General features: G+C 39.7%; 2 protein-coding genes across 2 annotated transcripts; both read right to left on the bottom strand.

Annotated features, from left to right (window-relative positions):
- Window positions 1-24: 24 nt before the first annotated feature.
- Window positions 25-6,043, bottom strand: LOC126377742 (facilitated trehalose transporter Tret1-like). Its single transcript, XM_050025553.1, has 4 exons — window positions 5,971-6,043; window positions 3,372-3,507; window positions 2,400-2,545; window positions 25-1,566 (listed from the first exon to the last, which is right to left on the bottom strand). Exons 1-4 carry the CDS (start codon window positions 6,004-6,006, stop codon window positions 403-405), a joined length of 1,482 nt encoding a protein of 493 aa, XP_049881510.1. The 5' UTR covers window positions 6,007-6,043; the 3' UTR covers window positions 25-402.
- A 1,089-nt stretch (window positions 6,044-7,132) lies between these two features.
- On the bottom strand, window positions 7,133-12,238 carry LOC126377744 (facilitated trehalose transporter Tret1-like). The gene is made up of 5 exons (XM_050025555.1): window positions 12,130-12,238; window positions 10,970-11,028; window positions 9,944-10,079; window positions 9,335-9,480; window positions 7,133-8,342 (listed from the first exon to the last, which is right to left on the bottom strand). The coding sequence occupies exons 2-5, from the start codon at window positions 11,006-11,008 to the stop codon at window positions 7,215-7,217; spliced, it is 1,449 nt and encodes a 482-aa protein (XP_049881512.1). The 5' UTR covers window positions 11,009-11,028; window positions 12,130-12,238; the 3' UTR covers window positions 7,133-7,214.
- Between the last annotated feature and the right edge of the window lie 200 nt (window positions 12,239-12,438).

Here is a 12,438-nt window from a genome sequence, read left to right as displayed (position 1 = left end):
TTTGCCCTGTTACAGCCTCCGTGGTCTAGTGGTTCAAGCGTTGGGCACACGACCTCCTGTTATTTAATTTGTGTACAAAAATTCACCGGTCCTTTCGAACTTAGTCAGTTTTCGTTTACGGCTGAACGGACCGCGGTCCTTTCAATGTGGTCCTTTCAACCTAAATACCCAAACTATTTAGTCGTAATCACAGATTAATTTAGTTACTTACAATAAATATTAAAACTTTGGCATACTACTTACATAATCTACCTTATAATAATAATGTCATAGATTACTAAGTTAGTCGTTACATAAGCCATGTCACGGGATTTTGGCGGGTCAATAGAAACACTGACAACAGGGTTGTTGAGGTTAATCCGCCTTACAACCCAACCCACACAATAGAAAAAGAATTATAAGTTATAATTCCACAACCAAACTGTAATTCGATATCACAGACATCTTCCTATTCACATTTGTTTTACTCGACACATTCTTTAAGACCATCAGAGGCTCTTCCACCTTCCTTGGCGTGCCTCTGAACTCGTCTTCTATCTGCTGCAACGTCTTCCCCTTAGTTTCTGGCAACATAAACCATACGACCATTAAGAAGTACATCATTATCAACGCGTAACCCAAATATAAACCCTCGATGCCTATGCTGATCGATAAAGTCGGGAAGGTCTTTAAAACCAAGAAGGAAAAGCCTGATACAGCTATAACACTCACGCTGCCTCCGACTCCTCGATATTGGAAGGGGAATATCTCCCCAGCTATCACATTTGGAAGCGGGACCATCCCAGTAGCGACTGTAAAGAATTGCAAGTTCAATAATGCCACTGGAATCCATATAGCATCGTACAGGATAATACCACTGTTTCTAGAATAAACATAAACTGCTATTGCCAAATGGGATATCACGCAGAGACCCCCAATAGAAATCATCATGGTTCGTCTCTTGTGCTTATTGATCACATATACAGCCAGGAAGTTGAAGACAATCCTTTGTCCGTCGAGGAATATCATCCAGAAACTTGCGTTGGCTGATGGGCCCAATATCAAGGCGATAATCGTAGTGGAGTACGCAGCCATAGTGGTCCCACCAGCAAACTGCATCATTCCATTGGCGTGTATCATTATCATCACCGGTTTATAAAACTCCTTCTTCTTCAGTGTCATCAAGAACTCCCTAAATCCACCATTTTCGTTCTCCAACTCTATAGACCGCGCTTCTATCATTTCTTCTAATTCTTCTTCTTCATCAAAACCTCTCAACCATCTAAAAACATCTCTGCACTCGTCAATTCTACCTTTAGAAGCCAAATACACTGGGGACTCAGGAGTGTAAAGAGTTATCACGAGACTTATGAAAGGGAATATGACACAGATTAAAGCAGTTATTTGCCAATCTATGAAGGATCCCAGGAGGTGAACGAGGAAGATGCCTGAAGCCTGGGCTAAGGAGACGGTCATGAGGAATGCTCCTCTGAACCTTGGGCTGGTGTATTCTCCGATGACAGCTGAACGAAGTGGTAGCATCAGCCCGAATGATAGCCCTTGCAGTAATCTGCCGATGACCAGGGTCTGGAAAGAGGAGAATTCGATTGAATGCGTAATGCGTTTTGGAGGGTAACCAACCTGTATTGCGATCACTTCTGTAAAAAACCGGACGTGTCAAACCTTCAAGTTAGGTAAGCGGACCCCGTGATAGGTAGGTAGGTACTAGTTTTTTGTTATGCCTATCAATACCCGCCTAAATAAAAACGACATGGCAACATTACTTATGATGGTATGTACCTATAATTAATATTTTCTCTTCTATCGTGTGGGCTGTGAGGTGGATCACCAACCCCATCAACCCTGGTGTCAGGGTTCTGACATGACTAATAATCGGTAACCGGGACCAACGGCTTAACGTGCCTTCCGAAGCACGGATCGTCTTACTTTCGGACAATCAGGTGATCAGCCTGTAATGTCCTAAACAAACCAGGGATCACAAAGTAATTTAATCAATTTGAATATACTTTAGTCCTCATTGGGGCACCTTCGGCATTTCCTTAGCTAGGCACAACAAGAGCGTGGCTCTTAAATTTGTGATGATGATGAGCTTATGTTAATTAATAGGAAGTAAGATGCTCAGTGGCCTAGTAGTCAGAGCGTTAGGCTCACGATCTGGAGGTCCGGGTTCGATTCCCGATGGGGACATTGTCGAAATCACTTTGTGAGACTGTCCTTTGTTTGGTAAGGACTTTTCAGGCTTGAATCACCTGATTGTCCGAAAAAGTAAGATGATTCCGTGCTTCGGAGGGCCGTTGGTCCCGTCTGCTCCATACCACCTCCGGTTTATTGAGGGGAGGCCTGTGCCCAGCAGTGGGACGTATATAGGCAGTTTATGTAAGATGCTTGAAAGTACACACCGTGAGACTGTCGGCCATGGCAAGTGCCAGCCAGCCAGCGATGGCGGGGATGATGACGGAGTGATGCGCCACCTTCCTGCCCAGCCGGTCCATGATGCTCGGCACGAAGAAGTTGCCCACCAGCAGCGGGACCATCATCAGGGATGCTGTGGGTGTGATTCATGTTTCAACGTTAGTACAAAAGTATGAGAATGGTATGCACTCTATCTTATATCGGGTGAAAACCCTTGGCGTTCCTCATTTGTCCGACCAAGTAGGTATTCAATGTCGTCTGGGGAAAATGTAGAATTAGTCACTTTTACGTCAAGAAAATGAAAGAATTGGTTTGGATTCTCCTTACTTTGTTGTTTATTTATTGACTAAATTGGAGATGTCCTTAGAAAAGGTTCAGAACGATCTACTCTGAACTGGCGTGCGTGTGTGAAGCGATTGATGAATGTGGAGGATGCAAGAGAAGTGTGTCAGGATCGAAGCAAATGGAATTCCATGGTCTGTGTGCTTACCTTACCCCGGTGGGAAATAGGTGAGTTTATGTATGTGTGACTTGTAAATGAGGTAGCTTACGCTTTCGTATCTTCGCGGACGTCGTGTACTTATATCATTGGTGTAAATCTACACATACTCTCTTGCAAGTGATCTTAATGTGGTGTGCAGAGCTGATGAGGCAGAAGACCAGTTGCAGTTACTTTTGGTAAGTGTTGATATTCCATTTACTCTACATAGAAAGCTATCTGACCTCTTCCCTCTTGGTAAAAGCTCCGTAGCGTTACTCCGTTTTCACACGGAGTAAACACCGTTTACCTAACCTGAAGATTTGACACGTCCGGTATTTTTTACAGAAGCGACTGCCTGTCTTAGCTTCCAACCCGAGGGGTATTCCATCCCAAAACACGTAAGTATACGTTTTCTGAACACTAGATAATAAATCCGTTTTGTCTCCACTAAATGAATTGGCATGCGGTTGTCACTCACCCAACCATGATGAGGCGTCAGCAGTCAACGTGATAGCAGCACCAGGACGGCTCAGCTGCGGCAGCAGCACAGCTGGGAAGCCCACCATACAGCCATGGGACAGGATGTTGACGCAGATACCCGCAGTCACGAAGCTCTGAGAAGAAGGAAGCAGTCGTGAAATACTGTTAGAAAGATAAAAGAAGAATATTTATTCGCCACACATTGTTTAGTGGTTGTAATGAAGGACTTTCAAGGCTACGTTCACCAAAAACAATGTAGATGGCGTTGTACAGCTTTAACTTGATAATTACCTAATTCATTATTTGGGTTGTTCTTCTTTTTTATCGACAATGATCTGTCCTTCGCTCTGCTTCTGATAAGTTATGTTTTAGAATTTTATTTCATGTTTTGATTGTCCAAAAATATAGTTATCTTATTATACTTAAAATACAAGCAAAATACTAATCGGTTCCTCAATTAGTTATTAACGTAGCTTGATCGTTTTTCACAAAATTATGTGACAGAGTGGTAAATTGAAATGCTGTCTCCGATGAAAAGGGCCACTCTGTCACAATATTTTTTGGAATGCGCCTGCAAAGAAAAGTATGTTACCAAGATAAAGAGAACCACTAAATAGTCCTCTACAGACACATCTTTATATGATGTTTTAAAATATTTATTGCCGTTATAATTTTAAAGATGTTAAATCCGATAAATCGAGAAAATGTCTTTTTATTGTCGATAAAAAAGAAGAACGACCCATTTACGTTTTTTTTTTTTTCATTGTAAGTAATAGGTAACTTTTAATTTGCAGGCTCAGGGAAAAATCGGGTGACTCTCGCTCCGGTTCGTTCTTGGAGCAAAGGTTAGCCATTGCTATTCAGCGCGGCAATGCGGCGAGCGTTATGGGCACCTTTGCACCGGGAACGGTCAGGGGCGGGTTATTTATGGACTAAGTTTTCTTTAATAGTTTTATTGTTAAATATTATAAAAGTAAAAAATATAGGTGCAATAATAATATAGAATATTTATAATTTTAAAGTCACATAATAATTGTATCTTACAATATGGGCACCTACCCGAAATAAATGCATTTTATTTTTATTTTTTTATTTTATTACTGTAACGAGGCTGTATAGCGTTTGAAACAAAAAAAAAATAGTAACAGCGATTTTAAATGCACGGCCCCTCATGGCAGCGGATTGTTATTCTGTATCTTAATATTTTCTTTAATTCTTTCTCTTCGAGAACCCTGTAATATCGGTTTAAAAATAAATCATTACCACCATATTAAATAACTTATTTTCTTATTACTCGGTAAGTAAGAGAAGCTGAAGTGTGTCAGGATCGAAGCAAATGGTAAAACTCCTTGCTATATTGCTTCTCTTTATTTTGATCAGGATAACAATGGGTGGAAGATGTAATTGACAACATTTCAAATTTTTAAGCCGTGGTTTTTTTGTGCTATTTCGAAAGTAAGTACTTGTTTAAATAGAAGACACGTATTTTTTTTTTTCAAGATTTTTCCACTAGAAGTTACAAAAAATATTTTTTGAAAATTGGATTCTGCCATTGATAGAATGAAGGCAGTATAATGTAATGTACCTTTGCATGCGTATTTAAAACAAGTCGCAAACAAAGTATCATGTTATGTATGACATTTACTTTTTTTATAATTTTTATGTAAAGGTCTGAACTTATTATGCCTTCCTCTTCTGACCTCGTATATTTTTCAATATATTTCTATTATTACTGAATTAAAAAATCTGAAAAAATGTGTTTTGTGTAAATCATAGAAATATCTCAAAATGGTTTTCGATTTAAGGCACCTTAGTAAAAATGAAATGTTGTGAATTGTGTCTGTAATAAAAAGGGTCATCATTTATACCCAAAAACAAAGGTAAGTAAATAAAAGATGCATATGGGTCGTTCTTCTTTTTTATCGACAATAAAAAGACATTTTCTCGATTTATCGGATTTAACATCTTTAAAATTATAACGGCAATAAATATTTTAAAACATCATATAAAGATGTGTCTGTAGAGGACTATTTAGTGGTTCTCTTTATCTTGGTAACATACTTTTCTTTGCAGGCGCATTCCAAAAAATATTGTGACAGAGTGGCCCTTTTCATCGGAGACAGCATTTCAATTTACCACTCTGTCACATAATTTTGTGAAAAACGATCAAGCTACGTTAATAACTAATTGAGGAACCGATTAGTATTTTGCTTGTATTTTGAGTATAATAAGATAACTATATTTTTGGACAATCAAAACATGAAATAAAATTCTAAAACATAACTTATCAGAAGCAGAACGAAGGACAGATCATTGTCTATAAAAAAGAAGAACAACCCATATAAGTAATCTGTTATCCATGAAATTAGGAAGAAAAAAAATTACAGTAACTATTTTTGGGGAACGTACCCTGTAAAGTCATTGAAAAGTTATAAGTAAGTACTTAATCTGCGCGCTTCATTCGTGTATTTTAAACCTAATTTATCTTCGTTTTGAATTAAATACTGTACTTAGGTAAGTACCTAGTAAGAGTAAGTATTTGAAAGTCGATAAATTTGATGAACAACTATGACAGTAATTCAAAATAACTACTCAACCTGTCTCACGAGCGGTAGTTTCCCGGACTCGGCCATTGCGTCGGCACCACTAAGTGTTTCGACATCTCAGACACTTGTGAACGCAATCTTGACACTTCAACTTCGATTGATTGATAAAAGATTCATTTTACGATAAATCCTCGAAGATTGACGTGGACTTGGCATTGAATAATAATAAATACGATAAGATGCAAAAGTCCAATCAGTTTCTTGCAAAGTAATAAATTAACTGGTTGCACTTAAAACCTCCTGATTACATGTTGTATTTGTAATAGACCAAAAACACCTACAAAATCATAAGTTTTATATAATTATGACAACTAGTGGTTCATAATTTCACAAATAATTCGCTGGGCTCAGTGACTGCACTTTTGCTCTTTGATTGTACTTACTTACAGAACGGACACTCCGCACAGCAATGCGGATAAAAACTACCTATTTTTCCCATCAGATGTCGCTACTGTTGAGTGTTCATAAAATTTGACAGTTCCCCATATTTGAGCAAACAAACAAGTAAGTAAGTAATATTATTGTTTTTAGACCGTAACCCTTTATGCGAGTGTTATATTTATTTCTTAAATATCGAAAAGACAAAGCTTAGAAAAACTTATTTTCAATCAAGACTGCCTTTTTCCAACTGATGGCTGCTTTTCTTTTTCGTAACTCATCTTTTAGACGGGATACACTCCACGTTGCTCCACATTTTATAGCAAGATTTTAGCTAGTCATAATTTAGGAACACTCAACAGTGGTGCCACCTACATACATAAATAGCCTATATACGTCCCACTGCTGGGCACAGGTCTCCCCTCAATCAACCGGAGGGGGTATGGAGCATACTCCACCACGCTGCTCCAATGCGGGTTGGTGGAGGTGTTTTTTTTTACGCCTAATGGCCGGGACCAACGGCTTAACGTGCCCTCCAAAGCACGGAATCATTTTACTTTTTCGGACAATCAGGTGATTCAAGCCTGAAAAGTCCTTACCAAACAAAGGACAGTCTCACAAAGTGATTTCGACAATGTCCCCATCGGGAATCGAACCCGGACCTCCAGATCGTGAACCTAACGCTCTAACCACTAGACCACGGAGGCTGCCACCTACATAATTATGTGCTTTTAGTTTTTATCCTCATTGCCAAAAGAAAAGAAACAGTTCAGTAAGTATGTAAATAATTTATTAAACAAATCAAACATAAATCCACAACATAAGTATCACAGTTATCACAGATATCACGATCCAAGTCACTCTTTTGATAGCTTATCATCATCAGACAGAGGTTTCATCACCTCTCTGTCATTGTCCTTCCTAACACCTTTATATTCGTCTTCTATTTCCTGCAAAGTCCTGCCTTTTGTCTCTGGTAACAAAAACCACATGACTATCAGAAAATATGCTATCATACCCGAGTATAAAACATAGGTTCCTGATAGACCTAAACTATCTATCAAAGCTGGGAATGTTTTTAGAACTAAAAAAGACACAGTTGCAACCGATATAATGCTGATGCTTCCACCAATACTTCTGTATTCTAAAGGAAACACTTCTCCAGCTATGACGCTTGGTAGAGGCACCATCCCAGTAGCAACAGTAAATATGTGCAAATTTATCAAAAGCACTGGGATCCATAGTGCATCATACGATAACATCCCACCTGCTTTCCCGTAGACATAACCAGCTATCACCAAATGCGTTACAGCACTCAAAGTTCCTATAGAAAACATCATAACTCTTCTCTTGCTTCTGTTTATGACGTACACAGCAGCTGTATTCGATATGATCCTCTGCCCATCCAAAGCTATCATCCAGAAGTTAACATTAGCATTAGGGCCAAGGATTAATCCTATGATAACTGTTGAATAAGATGCCATGGTTGTGCCTCCAGCGAATTCCACCATAGCATACGCGTGGACCATAAGCAGAATTGGCTTGTAAAACTCTTTTTTCTTTATTGTAACTAGCATTTCTTTCGCGCCTTTTCTTCTTGTAACTCCATTAGCCTTAATATCCTGTCTAGCTTGAATCATACTGTCCAATTCGTCGTCTTCCTCATCACCTCTAAGCCATCTGAAGACTTCTCTACAGTCATCATACTTCCCTCTAGCAGCTAAATAACTTGGTGATTCTGGCGAATAAATAGTCATGATAAGGCTTGCGAATGAAAATAATATGCAGATCAATGCAGTCTTCTGCCAACTTATTAATGATCCGATTAGGTGGACGAAGAATATGCCAAATGATTGGGCGAGAGAGACCATGGTAAGGAAGGCACCTCTGTTCTTAGGGCTGGTGTATTCGCCGATGAGGACGGAGCGAAGAGGCAGGTTTAAGCCAAAGGATAGGCCGTGGAGGATTCTCCCGATGACTAGCGCCTGAAAGAGAAAAAGAGAATATAGACTTTTTAGTCATTCTGTGTCAAGTAATAAGTAATGACGCATTTGACGTCATGCTATCGTTTTTATTTCGTACCATTGTAGTCTGCCAGACTGGAGAGAAAAAACATAGAACTCATTCATCATCCTGAGCGTTTCATAAATATTGTCAAAGGGATTATATCCTCTCTAACATGATGGACCATACATGATCAGATCACGCCTATTTCCTATTAGGGTAGGCAGAGACCGCGGAATTCCACTTACTACGAACCTGACACACCACTTTCGCTTCCTCCACTCTCATCAAAGACGTCATGCATGCTTGCCGGTATAGAGTACTCTTGGACCTCCTATATATGATAGATTAACTGGGAACCTATCTCCATACAGCCATTGGAAGACAATAGCAGCCTCACTTAGGTCGCCAAGGATAGCCTTGGCACTCCACTAACAAGAACGTCCTCTCTGGTCCAATGGTTGAGCGTTGGTCTCACGATCCGGAGGCCCCAGGGTCAAATCCCGGTGGAGATATACCACAAAAATCTCTATCTGATCTCTAGTTTGGTTAAGCCGCTGGTTCAGGTCACTACTTACTGATGTAAGTAGTCGTTACATGAGTCATGTCAAAGGCCTTTGGCGGCTCAATAACCCTGACACCAGGGTTGATGAGGTTGGTCAGTAACCTCACAACCACATACATATATAAACTCACGCCTATTTCTAACCGGGATAAGCAGAAGACTATGGAATTCCATTTGCTTCAATCCTGACATACTGCTCTTGTTTCCTCTACATTCATCAATCGTTTCATACACGCACGCCGGTTTAGAATAAATCTTCTGAATCATTTCTAAGGACATCTCCAATTTGGTCGATTTGGTTTGGTCTCCAGTTTGGAAGACTAACAAAAGCACAGAACAGTTTTATGGGGATCTCATGGGGACCAAGCCGAGTTCGCCAAACCACTAAAGAAAAAATCAGCTGATTACCTCAAAACTAGTGGCCATGATGATGACAATCCAGCCAACCAGCACTGGCACAGCGACGGTGTAGTGCGCGGTCTTGCGCCCGAGTCGGTCCATGATGGGCGGCGACATGAAGTTCCCCAGCAGCATGGGGATGGCCATCGCTGAAGCTGAGGAGACGAGGAGATTATGATCCATCATTAAACTCAAAAATAGCTTTATTCCTTAGGTAAAATAGTTACATAGTTGGGCGGAAGGCAAAAGGGAAACCACTGCCCTATTTTTCCCGAAAAAAGTAGCAAGGAAAATGCTGCACCGACAAGAGCGTAGCTCTTAAATTGTTGATGATGATGATGAACATAGTTACATTTTGGATAACCTATATTTCGTTTGATATTCCTTTGCAAAATATACCTTCTTATTTATTCGTAGCGTGACGTATTGTAGATTTGCCGCAGATGGCATTAACTACTTTTCCGGACAAATGGGGAGCGCTGAAGGTTCTCACCCTGTTCAACGTTTAAGACAACAGGCCTGAGAGTGCCCAGTTGGGCGCGAACCTCGGCTCAGGGCGTCGTCTGAGAGGTTTTTCCAAAATATACCGCAGACGCCTATTGTGTTCATCGCTCTTACCGATCCACGATGACATCTCCTTAGTGATCGGCAGCGAGGATCCTGGCGCCTCCAGCTTGGGCAGCAGCACAGCAGGGTAGCCCAGCGCGCAGCCGTGACCAATAATGTGGCCACATACTGCTGCTGTTACGAAGCACTGGAAGGAGATAAAATGGTCATTGCTGACTTCACAAACGGCCTCCGTGGTCCAGTGGTTGAGCGTTGGGCTTATGATCTTGGAGGTCCCGATGGGGACATATCACAAAAATCACTTTGTGAACCCTAGTTTGGTTAGGACATTACAGGCTGATCACCTCCGAAAGTAAGATGATCCGTGCTTCGGAAGGCACGTTAAGCCGTCGCGTTGGTCCCGGTTACTACTTACTGATGTAAGTTCGTAGTCGTTACATGAGCCATGTCAGGGGCCTTTGGCGGCTCAATAGTAACCCTGCCACTAGGGTTGATGGGGTTGGTAAACTACCTCACAACCCACACGATAGAAGAAGAAGACCTTAAAGGACACGTTGTAAATTCACATAAATTGCTGTCATAAAGTGTATGTGAATATAATGCGCGCCGATTTTTTTTATAAATTGTGTTATTACAGCCATAAAGTTGGATGTTAGGGGTGAAATAGAAAATAATGTTTAATACACTGTTTTTTAATATTCAATTATCAAGATTTTAAAAATAAAGGGTTTGATTTGTTCACCATTTTGTCATAATAATTGGAATTGATTGGATTTTTTTAATTTTTGGAATCGGACAGAGGGCAGCAGTAACTGTCAGTACTATTCAGAGGCGGAGGACAGGAGTCCTAGTACGGCTTTGTAATAGACTACTCTGGGCGCCATCCCACTTGCGTCAGACAGAGTACTGCGGGGCGGAAGGCAAGAGGGAAACCACTGCCCTATTTTCCCTAAAAAGTAGCATGGAAAATGCTGCACCGACAAGAGCGTGGCTCTTAAATTGATGATGATGTCATAATAATTGAGTACCTTTTTTTGTAAATAATTGAGTAAGTAAATAAAAATACTTAAAACTCACCTGTCTATAAAACGGAGAAACCGTTCCTGTCCTCGTCATGGCTTCTGGTTCATAACTGGCTGTAGATATAGAATGCTACATGTACATATTGTATACTTGTTATTTCCACTTGCACATTACAATCGTAGATAGTGATAAGATCTCCAAGAACGTCGTAATGATAACATAAATATTCTAAGCCACGTGTTTGCTACTTTTTACTTCAATTTGTTAAGACGCTATGACTTGCTTCTTCAGAAAGGTGTAAGTATGGTTTAGTTATATGTCTATTTTCTGTTTAGTTATAGATTCTTTAGGAATATTAAGTGAAACACAATTAAATGTTAACTGTTTAACGTCAGAAGATATATTGAATAAATGGCCTCGATTCCTGCAAACACCTAATTTTATTTTAAGTTATAAGTACCCGTCATTTTCTTAACCGCCGAAAAGGAAAGGGACGGATGATTGACAACTAGTTAAAATTAAAACGAATGAATAACCCGGGCGAATAAAATAGGCGTCTCGCTGGTATGTAATCCGTTTGACGTGATGTCTACTTAACTCTGTCGGGTTATTGGCCGATGTAAAATTTTTAGACAGTTGTTTTAGATTTCTGCTTAAAATTGGCGTGTATTCTGTAAATTTTATGCATGTCGATTACCCGTCCCTTTCTTTTCAACGGATAAGAAAATGACAGATATAACTTAAAATAAAATTAGACGGCGTCTGCAGGAATTTGTAGGTACCAATAAGCGTCTAAAAACTAAGGCTAAGTACATAAATTGGGTTACTTACATGCATCCGTCATGTGACTTCGTCACACCTACACCACATTGTACTTAAATAAGTACTGATTTCAGTATCTATACACCCTCAAAGTTTATTTCAAGTTATGACCTGTCATTTTCTTATCCGCCGAAAAGGAAGGGACGGGTAATCGACAGGCATAAAACTTTTGGAACACAAGTCAATTTTAGGCAGAAAAGAAATTTTTATATTGGCCAATAACCCGACAGATTGATTGATTGATTTAGCGAGATTTTATTCGCCCGGGTTATTCATTATTCACTCGAAGGATCAAGTACAAACTTTAATACAACAGGCCTGAGAGTGCCCAGTTGCGCAGGTAAGAATGTACTTACGAAAATAAACCCGATTTCAAAAAAAAAAATACTTACCTTTGTAACGTTATTTTTTAATATTGAACATTATAATGTTATAATATCTATATATTTATTTTCAAACACACTTCACTTAACCACAGCAGTGTTGTAACTGGCATAAAATAATTATTACCTGAATGGTTTGGCTTAGGTACTATATGAAGCCTTGACCGATTGAGGAAAAAAAAGTTAGGTAAGTATTTACTAAAGAATAGTCCACATCAGAGATAACGGTATAATTAATCAGAAAATAAAAAAGCTTATGTGAAGCTTAACAAACAGCCTCAGTGGTCTAGTGGTCAGGCGTTAGGCTCACGATCTGGA

The sequence above is a fragment of the Pectinophora gossypiella genome, chromosome 24 (assembly GCF_024362695.1).
Source record: "Pectinophora gossypiella chromosome 24, ilPecGoss1.1, whole genome shotgun sequence".
Taxonomy (NCBI): Eukaryota; Metazoa; Arthropoda; class Insecta; order Lepidoptera; family Gelechiidae; genus Pectinophora; species Pectinophora gossypiella.
The sequence above is the reverse complement of the archived record's forward strand: the minus strand, read 5'-3'. Positions and strand labels throughout refer to the sequence as shown.